At 45.2% G+C, this 16,992-nt stretch overlaps 1 protein-coding gene across 2 annotated transcripts; it reads left to right on the top strand.

The window, feature by feature from the left end:
• Positions 1–1,357: 1,357 nt before the first annotated feature.
• On the top strand, positions 1,358–16,907 carry LOC308484231 (cytochrome P450 2F3-like; the record flags this gene model as incomplete). 2 transcript variants are annotated; one of them, XM_081018990.1, is made up of 9 exons in its annotated part: positions 1,358–2,152; positions 3,519–3,681; positions 8,830–8,979; positions 10,392–10,552; positions 12,310–12,486; positions 12,645–12,786; positions 14,629–14,816; positions 15,101–15,242; positions 16,720–16,907. In XM_081018990.1, exons 1-9 carry the CDS (start codon positions 1,982–1,984, stop codon positions 16,905–16,907), a joined length of 1,482 nt encoding a protein of 493 aa, XP_080875116.1. In that variant the 5' UTR covers positions 1,358–1,981. The 2 variants fall into 2 exon arrangements, with proteins under 2 accessions (XP_080875116.1, XP_080875117.1); XM_081018991.1 differs by lacking the exon at positions 8,830–8,979.
• Positions 16,908–16,992: the final 85 nt, after the last annotated feature.

Genomic DNA, 16,992 nt, shown 5'->3' with positions numbered 1-16,992 from the left:
AAGATAAACTCAGGATTATGGAAAGAAACAAGACAGTTTTGTCATTGTCACGAGGTTCCTGTCCTTTTGATTAAAACACGGGAAAGGTATTTTGTTATGAGAATCTTAAGGTCTAAGATATAAAATAAATGTTCATAAATGTACCAGGCAAACACATACATGAATATATAAACCACATGTCTGAAACAGTACAGGAAAAGAGTCCTAAAGCCATGTTGACTCTTTCAGTGACCTCAAATATTCCTCTGCAGTTTGGATGGAAATGGGAAAAACCTCCCCATTGTCTCTGTGCTCACAAATCCTGCCTGAAGGGCACATTTGGGTATGAATAGGGTGAGCCTGTGACCTGGACTCAGGAATTAAGTATTTACCATCACAAAAGAATGGCCAGGCTGTCCAGGTAAACCCATTAACAGGTTTCCCACCAGACAGGATTCTGTAGTAGACTGCCTCTTATGTGATGTATGTATGATGTATTGGGGGGTGGCCTTGAGCTACAGGTTAGGCAATTTCAAAAGTCTATATAAGAGCATCCACACCAATGTTCTGGGGTCCTCCTTCCTCCTGCGGGGGGGGGAGGGTGAGACCCTGTTGCAACAGTTTAATAAAGATCATGCTTACTAGCTGTTTTGCTTCTCAATACTCTCTGCTCTCTGGTTGGCTTCTGTTATTTTCTCCTACCAATAGAGAACCTATATAAGGACTCTATATGGCTCTTGGATACCCAATAAGGGATAAAGGAGCACTTTTTTCTTATAACCTATTTATTTCCTCTTTTCCTCCAGGGAGTTCAAGGTGGAGTATATTACATAGCATTTTTGTATATTCTCTTTTCTCTCTCTCTCTTTCTTACTCCTATTAACGTATATAGTTATTTCCCTCCCTATTTAATCTCCACAACAACAACCTTGCGAGGTAGGTTAGGCTGAGAGTGACTGACTAGCCCAAGGGCACCCAAATGAGCTTCACAGCTGAGGTGGGGGGGGGGAATTTGAACCCTGGTCTTTCCCAGGTTCTAGTCTGACACTATAACCACTATGGGACACAGCAAACAAACAGGGATTTGTAGGAAATAAACAGAGTCCCTCTTCTCAGGGAACTGTAGCTCTGGGAGGCGAATAGGGAGGGTCTCTGAACACCTCTCAGAACATTGAAACAGACTACACTTCCCATGATTCTCTTGGGGAAGCCATGGCCATTTAAAGTGGAAACAGCACTTTAGAGGGATGGTGCGGATGTGAGCCTGGAAAGGCAGGTGGATGAAACTCCAAAACATTTTCTTGCAAGCCTCCGCAGTTGTTCTTTAAATGGGATTGCCTATTTGCCCTGCTCTGCAAAACATAAACATGTATTTGTTGTTGTTTAGTCGTTTAGTGGTGTCCGACTCTTCGTGACCCCATGGACCAGAGCCCGCCAGGCACTCCTGTCTTCCACTGCCTCCCGCAGTTTGGTCAAACTCATGCTGGTAGATTTGAGAACACTGTCCAGCCATCTCGTCCTCTGTCGTCCCCTTCTCCTTGTGCCCTCCATCTTTCCCAACATCAGGGTCTTTTCCAGGGAGTCTTCTCTTCTCGTGAGGTGGCCAAAGTATTGGAGCCTCAGCTTCAGGATCTGTCCTTCCAGTGAGCACTCAGGGCTGAGTTCCTTAAGAATGGATAGGTTTGATCATAGTACCAAAAAGGCAATTCACCCTCCACCTTAATGAGCCGCTCTCTGATTTGTCCCCAGTACCCTGTCCAACATTTGCAATGAAATGCCCTTTTTATGGTTATCGTGTAATCCTTGATAAGTTAACGAGTTAACTTTCTGATTGGAAATGGCAAAGTCCACCCAGCTGGCTTGGAAATGGGTCAGAGGACCAGGAGTTACAGGATAACCAATGTGGAAAGTTGGGTGTTCCCCAGCTGCCCTTATAAGTCCAGCTGTGGCTCTCAGCAGCTCCCCATAGCCCAGAGGGGGCATCTCTTGGCCAGGATCCTCCATGGAGCTGCTCTCTGGATCTCTCTTCCTGCTCCTTTGCGTCTGTGGCGTCTTATTCCTGGGCTTGGCATGGAAGGGCAAAGGCCGTCTGCCCCCTGGACCCACCCCGCTCCCCATCCTGGGGAATTTTCTCCAACTGGACCCAAATAACATGATCAAGTCCCTGGAGAAGGTGAGTCTCCATTTGCCTCCCTACCGAGCTGCAAGGTAAGCCAGGGGAGATTGGAAGCCTATGATCAGCCCCACGGCCGGGGATCCATCTTTGTAGGAATGCAAGAGCACCAGAAGAGAGTTGCTGGATCTGTCCAAAGGGAGTTCCTCTAGCTCACCACAGTGAACAGACAGGGGCCTTTGGGAAGCCCTCAGGCAGGGCCTGAAGGCAATAGCCTCCCCACTATTGTCTCCTAAAACCTGATATCCACAGGTCTGTTACAAGTGTATGGACTCAGGTCTGGACTCAGATGTTCTCAGCCAGTATTCACGCAAGCTCATATACCCACTGCTGAGAAATTTAGGATTTTTGCTGATGTTATAATCAGTGCCGGATTTACGTATAAGCTAAACAAGCTATAGCTTAGGGCCCCACTCTCTTGGGGTGCCCAAAAAATTTAAAGAAAAAACAACACCCGATGTACATTTCCAAAATATAAGATAAAAAACAAATAAAATAAAACCTACATACAGCAACAGTGTTTTGTGTTGTGTAGGCTCCTATGATGTAAGTAATGGGCCCGGCCTGCTAGCCTGCTCCTAAAATATCACTGGTTTGCTCATTTCTATATATAGGGTGCCTACATTCTGCGGGGACTGCTATGTGCAAATGGTTTTAGATACCTATTAGGTCCATAAATTGCCATATAGCATATATTCAACTCAAAAAACGGCAACAACAAAGGACAGCTGAACATTTAAAGGGCCCCATTACCTTCAGTAGCTTAGGGCCTCATCAAACCTAAATCTGGTCCTGGTTACAATGCACACTGGTCTTTGAATGTGTGTTGACCCTTAAACTTATGCCCACGAAGACTTCTCACACCAAAGGAATACAGAAAACTTGGTTTGCTATGTGAAATAGAAATGATAGAATATATAAATGCTGCTACACACACACACACTCACACACACACACACACACACACACACACAGACACAAAACCCTACAATTTAAGCAGGCAGAAACTCTTACAATACCCACATCTTTGATCTGAAAGGTGAAAGATTCCCCATTTAAATGTGGGCACGGCAATTTTGCCATGAACCCACACTAGAAGTGGGAGCAGGGGGAGGAAAGTATACCTTAAAGCAAAGCAGAAGTGTGTTGAATCCTGAGGAGCATTGGCTAAGCGCCTCGTAGTAGGAAGGCCTTGGAGAGGAGCAATTCCTGTCTTTCCCCCAGAACTCCTGCCTGTTTCTCCCCTTGCCCATCCTTGTGAGGCTCCCTTCCTGCCCGGTCCCCCCCTCACCTGTGCACACCTGTGCCAACCTGAGGGGGCAGGGAAAGGTTCCTTCAAAGGGGACTGACACTCTTCTCCCGGCAGCTGAGGGAGGCCTACGGCTCGGTCTTCACCGTCTACCTGGGGCTGCAGCGAGTCGTGGTCTTGTGCGGCTACAAGGCGGTGAAGGCAGCCCTGGTGGACCAGGCAGAGGACTTCAGCGGCAGAGGGCAGCTGCCATCCTTCTCCAAGGATTTCAATGAACACGGTGAGGGGGTCCATCCTTGCGGGGAAAGGGGGCTTGGGGCGCAGCTCAGCCCATTTCTCCATCACTCTACTGACCTGTTGGAGGGCATAGTACATGGGTTTGAAAATTATTATTTTGTGTGTGTGAAGGTAACTGTGAACGTTTATTCCCCTTAGAGTGAAGGGCAGGTGATTAATACTGATAATCAATAATCATATTTTTATATGTTAAGGTAAAGGTAAAGGGACCCCTGACCATTAGGTCCAGTCGTGGCCGACTCTGGGGTTGCGGCGCTCATCTCGCTTTATTGGCCGAGGGAGCCGGCGTACAGCTTCTGTTGTTTTTTTTTTAAATAAATATTTATTAAGGTTTTCACAATATTACAAAATGAAAAAAGAAAAAGAAGAAAAAATACAAAATAAAAATAGTTAAAAACAATTCAATCTTTCTATCACTTATCTTTCATTTGCTTGTTTCTCGGACCTCCTCATACCTCCCTTTTTTGTATTCCAGTTCAATTTATTAGTTCAGCAATTCCTTTCCCTCCTTAATTTATCCTGAGCTTTAATCTTAATATATTATAACATTAAATTTTTACCTGTTAAAAATCCATTTTTTCATATTCTTTTATACCATTACATCTAGAAACCACTTAACTTCAATCCAACATCATTCTAGCATTCATTAATTTTGCAATATTTCTGTAAATAGTCTTTAAATTTCTTCCAATCTTCTTCCACCGACTCTTCTCCCTGGTCTCGGATTCTGCCAGTCATTTCCGCCAATTCCATGTAGTCCATCACCTTCATCTGCCATTCTTCCAGAGTGGGTAGGTCTTGTGTCTTCCAATACTTTGCAATAAGTATTCTTGCTGTTGTTGTGGCATACATAAAAAAAGTTCTATCCTTCTTTGGCACCAATTGGCCGACTATGCCCAGGAGAAAGGCCTCTGGTTTCTTCAAGAAGGTATATTTAAATACTTTTTTCAATTCATTATAGATCATTTCCCAGAAAGCCTTAATCCCTGGGCACGTCCACCAGAGGTGAAAGAATGTACCTTCAGTTACTTTACATTTCCAACATTTATTATCGGGCAAGTGATAGATTTTTGCAAGCTTGACTGGGGTCATGTACCACCTGTATATCATTTTCATAATATTCTCTCTTAAGGCATTGCATGCTGTAAACTTCATACCTGTGGTCCATAACTGTTCCCAGTCAAAATAAAAAAAATCCTTCCAGTAGCACCTTTAAGACCAACTAAGTTAGTTCTTGGTATGAGCTTTCGTGTGCAAGCACACTTCTTCAGATACGAAAGCTCATACCAAGAACTAACTTAGTTGGTCTTAAAGGTGCTACTGGAAGGATTTTTTTTATTTTGACTATGGCAGACCAACACGGCTACCTATCTGTAACTGTTCCCAGTCAGCCATCATTATGTTATGTCCAATATCTTGTGCCCATTTAATCATAGCAGATTTCACTGTTTCATCCTGAGTATTCCATTTCAACAGCAAGTTATACATCTTTGACAAAATCTTAGTTTTGGGTTCTAACAGTTCTGTTTCTAATTTTGATTTTTCCACCTGGAAGCCAATTTTCTTGTCCAAATTATATGCCTCCATTATCTGATAATAATGAAGCCAGTCTCGCACTTTGTTTTTTAATTTCTCAAAACTCTGCAATTTCAGTCTATCTCCATCTTGTTCCAAAATTTCCCAATATTTCGGCCATTTGACCTCCATATTGAGCTTTTTCAGAGCTTTCGCTTCCATCGGTGACAGCCACCTTGGGGTTTTGTTTTCCAATAGGTCCTTATATCTTATCCAAACATTGAACAATGCTTTCCTGACAATATGGTTTTTAAATGATTTATGTGCTTTAACCTTATCATACCACAGATATGTATGCCATCCAAATACATTGTTAAAACCTTCTAAATCCAAAATGTCTGTGTTTTCAAGAAGCAGCCATTCTTTCAACCAGCAAAAAGCTGCTGATTCATAATAAAGTTTAAGGTCTGGCAGGGCAAATCCACCTCTTTCCTTTGCATCTGTTATTATTTTAAATTTTATTCTAGGCTTCTTGCCCTGCCAGACAAATCTAGAAATATCTCTCTGCCACTTCTTGAAACAGTCCATTTTGTCCACAATTTGCAATGTTTGAAACAAAAACAACATTCTAGGCAATACATTCATTTTTATCGCAGCAATACGGCCCAGCAGTGAAAGCTTCAAATTTGACCAAATTTCTAAATCTTTTTTCACTTCAGCCCAGCATTTTTCATAATTGTCTTTAAATAAATTCCCATTTTTTGCTGTCATGTTAATCCCCAGGTATTTCACTTTCTTAACCACTCTTATACCTGTCTCATTCTGAAACCTCTCTCTCTCAATTGGTGTTAAGTTTTTCTCTAAAACCTTGGTTTTTGACTTATTCAGTTTAAACCCTGCAACCTGACCAAATTCTTGAATCAGTTCTAAAACCCTTTTGGTACTAGATTCTGGCTCCTGTAACGTCAATACTAAGTCATCTGCAAATGCTCTCAATTTGTACTGTTTGGCTCCGACTTGTATACCTTTAACCAACTGGTCCCTTCTTATCATATTCAGCAAAACCTCCAGGACCGATATAAAAAGTAATGGGGAGATTGGGCAACCTTGTCGCGTCCCTTTTTCTATCTTAAATTCTTCCGTCACCACATTATTTACAATTAATTTAGCCTTTTGTTCAGAATATATTGCACCTATACCGTTTTCAAAACCTTGGCCTACCCCCATACCCTGCAAGTTCTTCTTCATAAAACTCCAAGAAATATTGTCAAAGGCTTTCTCCGCGTCCACAAATATTAAAACTGCTTTAGTATTTATATTCACTTGTAATTTTTCTAAAATATTGATTATGTTTCTCACATTATCCGATAGATGTCTACCTGGGAGAAAGCCTGTTTGGTCTTTATGTATCTCTTCCAGTAGCACTCTTTTTAATCTTTTAGCCAAAATATCTGCATAAATTTTGTAATCCACATTAAGCAATGATATGGGGCGGTAGTTCTTAAGCTGCGTCTTTTCAGTCTCTGTTTTCGGTACAAGTGTAATATACGCTTCTTTCCACGACTCTGGTGCCCTTTTCCCATCCATTATTTCATTACAGACTTCTTTCAAAGGTTGTACTAGCCATTCTTTTAAAGATCTGTAGTATCTGGAAGTCAGTCCGTCCGGTCCTGGAGATTTACCTAGTTGCATATTCTGAATGGCACCTTCTATCTCCTGTTCAGTTATTTTATAGTTCAACATTAGTTTATTTTCTTGGGAGATTTTTTGTAATCCATTTGTTTTCAAGAATCGATCTAAATCAATTTCTTTCTGTGGCCCTTGTGTATATAGTTGTTTAAAGTATCTCTGGAAACAATTTCTGATTTCAGCTGGGTTCTGTATATTCCTTCCTTCCACTTCTAGATTAGTAACTGTATTTAATTTTTGTCTTTTTTCATTTGCCAAGCCAACAATTTCCCACATTTATTAGCCGACTCGAATGTCTTTTGTCTCATTTGTTTGATTTTCCATTCTATCTCCTGATTCATCATTTTCATGTATTGTACTTGATGTAACTTTATTTCTCTCAAAATCTCTTGCGACTTTGGTTTTGCTCTCAATTTCTTTTCACTTTCCTTTATTCTCTCCAAAATTTTATCCTTCTTCTCATTTTGGGTTCTCTTCTTCAATGCATTCTGTTGTATTAAGAACCCTCTCATAACAGCTTTACTTGCGTCCCAGATTACTCTTTTATCCACATTGGTGTTCATGTTTATCTCAAAATAATCTCTCAAGGTTTTTTGGGCCTTCTTAAACACTTCATCTCTAAATAAGGTGTCATTCATCCTCCATCTGAAGGAACCAGTTGGTATTAGTTTCATCTCCATCTTTACAGCATTATGGTCGGAGCAGGTTTTTGGGCAGATTTCCGCTTTTCTTATCTTTGGTGCCGTTCCTCTAGTTACCCATATTTGGTCAATTCTTGTCCATGTCAATTTGGCTTCAGAGAAGAAGGTTCCCTCTCTAGCTAGGGGGTTCTTTGTTCTCCAGATATCAACTAAGTCCAAGTTGTCTGTCATCTCAAAAAAAGTTTTCGGTAGTCTGCCGTCCTTAGTGATTACCTGTCTTTGTGCCTTATCCATGTGTGTAGATACCACTCCATTCATGTCTCCCATCAAAATCACATTATAATCCAGATAGCTAGGACTACCGGCGTACAGCTTCTGGGTCATGTGGCCAGCATGACTAAGCCACTTCTGGAGAACCAGAGCAGCGCACGGAAATGCCATTTACCTTCCCGCCGGAGCCGTACCTATTCATCTACTTGCACTTTGACGTGCTTTCGAACTGCTAGGTGGGCAGGAGCAGGGACTGAGCAATGGGAGCTCACCCCATCGTGGGGATTCGAACCGCCGACCTTCTGATTGGCAAGTCCTAGGCTCTGTGGTTTAACCCACAGTGCCACCTGCGTCCCTCATTTTTATATGTTAAGTTTCACAAATATATGCACACTTTACCCCTGTATATTCACTTTTGTAACACGTTACTTGGCCGATGTTTAAAATGATGAATGTTGAAGAGACAAGCTTTATTGGAAAATTACTGCTTTCTCTATGGCTGGGCCTCTTCCAAGGAGTTCATGTTAATTTGACATGCTGATGGATTACATCAGGGGTCCCTAAAGTGGGTGGTAGTGTCTACTGGGGGAGGCTAGTGGGATCACCTGGAAAGGTGCTAAGAGACAAGGGGTGGCAGGATTAGGGCACTGGTGTTGCTGGATGAAGTTCCGCAATTTTGTGGAATTCGTAGTAATAAGCAGTTCTAATCAGGTTTTGAACAAATGTGAAATGAATTGCTGCTGCCTTGAATATCACTGTGTAATTATGTTGCTTAATGGGTTGCACAAACCGCTATTCCAATAGATCTAATATATAAATGTGACAAACAAATAAATATTCCAAATAAATTATAGGGGAGGGGAGAGGGCAATAGGGATGAGTTTGTGGAACCAAGGGGGTGGTCCCCAGAAAAAAAATGGGAACCAATGACTTATATAATAACAGCTCAGTGGTGCTTTTAGGTCCATACATACATACATACATACAAACAAACAATAATAATATTGCTTGGCCAGGGGTGGTCTTTTCCAACGGTGATCGGTGGAGGCAGCTTCGCAGGTTCAGCCTCACCACCTTGAGGAATTTCGGGATGGGGAAACGGTCCATCGAGGAGCGGATCCAGGAGGAGGCTCAGTGCTTGGCAGAGGAGTTCCATAAGACACAAGGTAGGTCATATAGATTAAAGGTAAGGGTAAAGGACCCCTGACAGTTAAGTCCAGTCACAGATGACTCTGGGGTTGTGGTGCTCATCTCGCTTTACAGTCCGAGGGAGCCAGTGTTTGTCCACAGAAAGTTTTTCCGGGTCATGTGGCCAGCATGACTAAGCCGCTTCTGGAGTAACGGAACACCGAAACCAGAGCAGCGCACAGAAACGGCGTTTACCTTCCTGCCGGAGTGGTACCTATTTATCTACTTGCACTTTGTGCTTTCGAACTGCTGGGTGGGCAGGAGCTGAGACCGAGCAATGGGAGCTCACCCCATTGTGGGGATTGGAACTGATGACCTTCTGATTGGCAAGCCCAAGAGGCTCAGTGGTTTAGACCACAGCACCACCTGCGTCCCTGATAAAGATTGGTTGCCTCTAAAAGACTCTGTGGCGCTTGGTCTGCACGTGAGAGGCTGGCGTAGCCATTCTGTGCTCTTGCGAAACGCAGACTCTTTCTTGTAGCAGCTTGTATGGCATATATGATACCAACAAGGAGGAATGGCCAGACGAAGTTAGTAGAATATATAGAAATTGCTTGTTGTCTTTGTCCATGGAGCTGGACCATAAAGAAGGCTGATCTCTGAAGAATTTATGCTTTTGAATTCTGGTGCTGGAGGAGACTCTTGAGAGTCCCATGGACTGCAAGAAGATCAAACCTCTCCATTCTGAAGGAAATCAGCCCTGAGTGCTCACTGGAAGGACAGATCCTGAAGCTGAGGCTCCAATACTTTGGCCACCTCAGGAGAAGAGAAGACTCTCTGGAAAAGACCCTGATGCTGGGAAAGATGGAGGGCACAAGGAAAAGGGGACAACAGAGGACGAGATGGTTGGACAGTGTTCTCGAAGCTACCAGCATGAATTTGGCCAAACTGCGGGAGGCAGTGGAAGACAGGAGTGCCTGGCATGCTCTGGTCCATGGGGTCACGAAGTGTTGGACACGACTAAATGTCTAAACAACAACATAGAAATGGCATGATTGGGAAATAAGATAAGAAATCAGGACACGAAAGTATTAGAAGAAGAATGGAAATGTTTTGTAGATTAACTGGAAACTCATTGCGAACGTATTAAAAGGTTAACAGTAAAAGAGTAAATTCAGCAGTTAGAGATATTGAGAAAAAAGAAAAGAAAAGAAAGAAAAAAATGGGGACTACAAATTATAATGTGTAGTGGAAAAGAAGTTAACAAAATAAACCGTGGAAGGAGTTGGGAGGGAAGTCAACATGAATTGCGTGGACCGTATTTGTATTTTGTATTTGGATTACTGTTTCAAGTGTGAAAATGAAAATGAAAAATACAAACAAACAAACAAACAAACAAACAAACAAACAAACTCTTTCTTCCCTCCTGCTTTCTGTCTCTCTCCACTAGGGACGCCCTTTGACCCCACCTTCATCCTCAGCCGAGCTGTCTCCAACATCATCTGCTCCATTGTCTTTGGGAATAGGTTCCAGTACGACGACGAGAAATTCCTCACTTTGAACAACCTGATCACAGAACGGTTCCGTGTGGGCAGCCTGCCCCCGTCTCAGGTGAGGGCGGACGGAGAACCCCCCAATATCTCTACACCTTGATTATTATCACTATCGTTTTTTAAAAAGCAAAGAATAAAAAATTCAAACCGTAAAGTGTCACAGTCTGGAAGGGCAAAAGGGCAAAGATGCAGCCCAGTTCCAGCGGTTCTCTTTGCAAATGAATACTTATTAAACAATAAAAGTATTCCACTCTCGTGTGTGCCATCATCGCCATTATTATTTTTACGTTCTTTATTCATCATTTTGCATTGCAACAATTCGAAACACTCATGTACAGCAACAAACCAACCATAAATATGTCGGAATCTGCGTTCGACCGAGCTGATAAAGCTCATCTTCTGGAATCGCCCTCCGACGTGATTAACAACCAGAGCCTTTGATGAGGCTCCAGGCACATTCCCATTCAGCAGAGAATCAAAGCAGCACACGGAAGTGATGAGATTTATGGCTACATCGCTATGCTTTATTTCTTACTACGCAGACAGAAAACACATCCTCTCTCTGTGAGAGCAGAGAGCAACTGAAACAAAGGAGCAGGAAACCAGTAACGTCTCCCATCTCCCGTGAGACTTCCAATAGCCTGGAATGTCTCTGGAATGTAAACAGAGTCTTGTGACTCTAAGCAGCTGCACAGTGGCAAACAGAAACTAACAAAATAACATATGAAAACAAAAGCGATGGTTTGCATTTTCTGTTAAGGTCTCTTTAAGTATTTCAGTGTCTTTCAGTAAGGTTTGGAAGGTAAGCATTGAGTCAAATAAGATCTTTTAGTCAAACGGGTCCCTCCATAGTGTCACAGAATCAAAGAATCTTAGAGCTGGAAGGGATACAAGGGTCATCTAGTCCAACCCCCTGTAATGCAGGAATCCCAGCTAAAGCATCCATGACAGGTGGCCATCCAACTTCTGCTTTAAAACCTCCAAGAAAGGAGAGTTCACTGCCTCTCATGAGAATATGTTCCACTGCTGAACAGCTCTTAGTGTCAGGAAGTTCTCCCCCGAATGTTTAGTCAGAATCTCCTTTCTTGTAACTTGAAGCCATTGGTTTGAGTCCTACCCTCCAGAGCAGGAGAAAACAAGCTTGCTCCATCTTCCATGTGACAGCCCTTAAGATATTTGAAGATAGCTCTCGTATCTCCTCTCAGTCTTCCCTTTTCCAGGCTAAACATACCCAGCTCCTTCAACCGTTCCTCATCAGGCTTGGCTTCCCGACCCTTGATCATCTTGGTTGCCCTCCTCTACACACCTTCCAGCTTGTCAACATAAACTGAGTTACTCTTAATTGGACACAATATTCCAAGTGTGGTCTGACCAAGGCAGAATAGAGTGGGACTATTACTTCCCTTGAGTTGGACACTAGACTTCTGTTGATGCAGCCTAGAATAGCATTAGCATTTTTTGCTGCTGCATCACACGGTTGACTCATGTTCAGCTTGTGGTCCACCAAGACCCCTAGATACTTTCCACATGTACTGCTAGTAAGCCAGGTGCCCCCCATCCTTTATTTGTGCACCTGGTTCTTCCTGCTTAAGTGCAGAACCTTACATTTCTCCCTATTGAGAATCATTTTGTTAGCTTGCGTCCAGTTCTCCAATCTGTTAAGGTCATTTTTGTTTTTTAAGAGTCAAGGTTTCCAGGCAGGCGTGAGCCTCAACACTTGCCTTTTTGTGGAATCTGAGTTTGCAAGAGGCACAACCTGAAGTTAGCCAAATGTGGTAACGCCCTTCCATTGCTCCCCATCTTCTTCCCCCACAGCTGTACAATATTTTCCCGGAGATCATGGAGAAGATCCCCGGATCCCACCACGCGGGCAGCAAATGTTCCCAGGGGATCCTCCGCTTCATAGAGGAGAGGATCAAGATGCAGCAGGCCTCGCTGGATCCCTCTGACCCCCACAGCTACATTGACTGCTTCTTAGTTAAGATGGATCAGGTAAGGAATGAACTTCCTCATCTCCATCATCTGCTCCCCCTAAAACGTGCTGTCTGCAGGTTTCAGAGAATTGTGGAATTGGAAGGGACCCCAAGTGGCATCTAGTCTGACCCCCCCTTTCAGTGCAGGCATCATAGCTGACCTCGATCTCTTGGCAGGAAAAGAATAACTCGGCTTCTGAATTTTGCATGGAGAATTTGGTAATGGCCACCTTCAACTTGTTCTTCGCTGGGACGGAGACGATCGGCACCACCCTGAGATATGGATTCCTCACCATGCTGAAGTATCCACAGATTCAAGGTGAGGGCAGAAGGAGGAAACCTATGAGAATCATCTGAGCTTCTACAGCTACAGGCCAAGCTGTTCCCAGGGTGTGTCCATTGTCGCATGCTGACAGCTTCTGGGAGCCGCAGGTGAGAGAAGAGTGTTGGGTAGGGACCAGAGGCAGACAAAGTACCCTAGAAGGAGTAGGATGTGTGCCCAACCAGAGGTACTACCACTCCCCTATCACTCCATACGCCCAAAAGGAGGAAAAGCCTAGGGCATCTGGTATCCTCACCATGCTGAAGTATCCACAGATTCAAGGTGAGGGCATGAGGAGGAAACCTATGAGAATCATCTGAGCTTCTACAGCTACAGGCCAAGCTGTTCCCAGGGTGTGTCCATTGTTGCATGCTGACAGCTTCTGGGAGCCACAGGTGAGAGAAGAGTGTTGGGTAGGGACCAGAGGTGGACAAAGTTGTTGGGAGTACCCACAGATTCAAGGTGAGGGCAGAAGGAAGAAACCTCCCTCCAAAAAGTGAGACACATGAATTGCTACAGGGACAGAACAAGCTGATGATGGAAGGCAGCAGCATAGACCCTAAGGGCTCATGTCCCCACAGAGGGGGCGTGTGGATTGTTTATATATTTGAGAAAGCTCAACATCTTCACACTGGTCTGTCATTCTGTCTTTCTGAAAAGGCCTTTACAGTGGTGCCCCGCAAGACGAATGCCTCGCAAGACGAAAAACTCGCTAGATGAAAGAGTTTTCCGTTTTTTGAGTCGTTCCGCAAGACGAATTTCCCTATGGGCTTGATTCACAAGACGAAACGTCTTGCGAGTTCTTGCGAGTTTGTTTCCTTTTTCTTAAAGCCGCTAAGCCGTTAATAGCCGCTAAGCCGCTAAGCCGCTAAGCCGCTAATAGCCGTGCTTCGCAAGACGAAAAAACCGCAAGACAAAGAGACTCGCGGAACGGATTAATTTCGTCTTGCGAGGCACCACTGTATAGGTCTCTGCTGGGTCAAGCCAAAGGGGGCCCATCTAGTCCAGCTTCCTCTTTTCACAGCGGCTCAGTGGGAAACCTGCAAAGAGGACTGGAGCACAAGAGCCGGGGGCTGGACTACATGACCCTCAGGATCCCTTCCAACTCTACAACTCTGTGATTCTGTGATTTAAGCCCTCTCCCCTCCTTTGGTTCCTAGCGGCAAAATAATTACATAAATAAATTATAGGCATTTTCCACCCTCAAGGGAAGCCCCAACTAGAACTGACTGCAGTAGTCAAGATGTGAGATTAACAGGGCATGTAGATGCGTGTCCAGGCTACCCCAGTCTAGAAATGGCCATAACTGGACTTCCGGTTGGTCGCCCGTTATGGCGGACGGGAGCTCTTTCATCTGAAAGGGCACCGGTGCTTTGGAGGTTGGGGGAGACCGCTAGAGCGTCGTGGTACCCCGAAAAAAATCTCGGATTGAGCGTTCTGAGGACCTGGTGTTCCTGCGGGTGCCTGGAGTGACTCTCCCGCTCCCCGGTAAGCTATTGAAAAGAGCTCTGAGAGCGAGCGGGGTTGGAGACGGGGGCACTTGGGAATAGGCTACCCCAGTCCAGAAATGGCCATAACTGGAGGGCCAGTCATGGATGGCAAAAGGCACTCCTTGCCACTGAAGCCAGTTGGCACTCAACATATAATGTCGCATCAAGGCCTTCCCCCAAAATTTTAAGTTGCTGTTTTTGGGTGGTGGAAACAGTCCTATCCTGATTGTGAACAGGTGCTCGGTCATAGAATCACAGAACGGCAGACTTGGAAGGTATCCATAAGGTCATTTTGTCCAGCCCTCTGTAATGCAGGAATCTCAGCCCAACCGCTCTCTTTTCCCCCAAGAAAAACTCCACGAGGAAATCGATCGAGTGATTGGGAGGGACCGGATGCCAGCCACTGAGGACAGGAACAAAATGCCTTACATGGAAGCTGTCTTGCACGAGATCCAGAGGTTCAGCGATATCCTACCCATGAGTCTTCCTCACGCTGCCACCAAAGACATCAACTTCAAGGGCTACGTCATCCCCAAGGTAAGATTCGCAGCAGGCCCCTCAACAAGGACAGAGGGACCAGGATCCAGCCTTTGGGCCCTCAAAGCAATTGGTGTGAGACTCCTAGGATGGGGTGGGGAAAGGATTTGAGCTCAGTGCCCCCCACTTCCAGGTCAAGTCCGTCTAGACTCCTGGGCTCCTAAGGGGGTATTTGGCAACTGTGAGAACAGGGTGCTGGAGCAGAAGGGTCCCCTTTGGCCTGATCCAGCAGCCAGGGGCTTCTTATGTTTTTTAAAAAATATATACAAATACTATTCTCCCAGGGGACCTACATCTATCCTTTGCTGAGCAGCGTTCACTATGACTCAGAGGAGCACTCCAACCCTCAAGAGTTTGACCCAGGGAGATTCTTGGATAGCCAAGGCTGCTTCAAGAAGGTTGAGGCGTTCATGCCTTTCTCAGCAGGTACGTGGCGAGGGAGGGGTCTCCTTCCATTCCAACGGGAGGGAAGTGGGGAGTGGGGTTGGTGGGTTGTCTCTCTCCTATGAGATTCATTTCTGGGCCATCCTTCTCAGGAGGGTCAGAGAAAGGAACCTCTGTTCTGGTCCTACTTGACTTGGCTTCTCGCAGGCATCTGGGGGCCACTGGAAGAACAGGATGCAGGGCTGGGGGGCCTGATCCTGCAGGGCTCTCCTGCATTATACCTGCCAAGGACAGCATGGGAGAGGGGCTGGGTTGACCACTTAGCAACCTGTTGCTGCACGCCCCATTAAAAGAATACATTACAAACACCCCACTCACTGCAAGAGGCCACAGATAGTTAGAGGCCAAAGGCATGTTTAAAGAGGAACAATTATGCCTGGCACCTAAAGATTTATAATTTATAAGCATCCCACAAACGGGGAGCCAATGCAGAAAAGGCCTGTTCCCATGTTGCAACCTTCTGGACCTCTCATGGAGGAGGTACTGTTTAAATGTATGTTATAATAGCATAAGGGACGCGGGTGGTGCTGTGGTATAAACCACTAAGCCTCTTGGGCTTGCCGATCAGAAGATCGGCGGTTCGAATCCCTGCAGCAGGGTGAGCTCCCATTGCTCAATCCCTGCTCCTGCCAACCTAGCAGTTCAAAAGCACAACAATGCAAGTAGATAAATAGGTACCACTGTGGTGGGAAGGTAAACGGTGCCCTCCTTTTTTTGAAGTTTTAATTTTTTTAAAAATTGTACACTCTTTACATCAGAGGATGGTTTCTGTCACGGTGTTCCGTTGCGCCAGTAGCGGTTTAGTCCTACTGGCCACATAACCCGGAAAGTTGTCTGTGGACAAACGCTGGCTCCCTCGGCCTGAAAGTGAGATGAGCGCCGCAATCCCATAGTTGCCTTTGGCTGGACTTAACCGTACGGGGTCCTTTACATTTTACCTATAATAGCACACAAAGACACCTTGAATCTTCTAGACCAACCTTGCAGGCAACAGCTACTTAAGACTTTCTTTTACTGCCTCTACGCCGTAAGCTATTGGTGTCTATCAGTAATTGTTCCCACTACATCTTGCACCCACTGAGTTTTTTGTCGGCTTAATCGGGTAGGTTTCGGCACATTAGCCAGACAGCCCTCCAGCTAGCTCTCCTCCTCCACTGACACCTAGATCATGAAGAACCTTGCACGTTGCTGTGCAATGGGGCCTGCAGGCCCAGAGGGGGTTTCCTCGTCCTCAGCACCATTTATGTCTGCTTGGGAGGAGTCCAGAGGGAGAGGACTAGAGAGGGAAGGAGGGGCCAGAAACCAATTGCAGCAACATCTTCAACTAGGGCAGATTAGCCCAGATGAACTCTGTTATATTTTTGCTGTTGCGAATAAAAGCTGACTGCACTTCGTGTCTCGATTCCTCTTCCTGTCCCTTGACACTGCCCGACAGATTTTGTTTTTTTTCTCCTGGCAGGGAAGCGTATCTGCATGGGCGAAGGGTTGGCCCGCATGGAGCTGTTCCTCTTCTTCACCACCATCCTGCAGGCCTTCACCCTCCAGTCCCCTGTGCCCCCTAGCCAGATCAGCCTCGCACCGGTGGCTGTGGGCGTTGGGAAGGTGCCCCCAAAATACCAGCTGTCAGCGTCCTGGCGCCAACACTGATCTCTCCCTTCCTGTGTTGCGGCGCAAGGAGATCTCGGTTTCTCTCTCAGTACCTCTGCACTCCTGAGAGATTGGCCATGTAGGA

This window comes from Podarcis pityusensis, assembly GCF_964106645.2.
Source record: "Podarcis pityusensis genome assembly, chromosome: 8".
Lineage (NCBI taxonomy): Eukaryota > Metazoa > Chordata > Lepidosauria > Squamata > Lacertidae > Podarcis > Podarcis pityusensis.
Note: the sequence above shows the minus strand (reverse complement) of the source record. Positions and strands in the feature narration are given on the sequence as shown.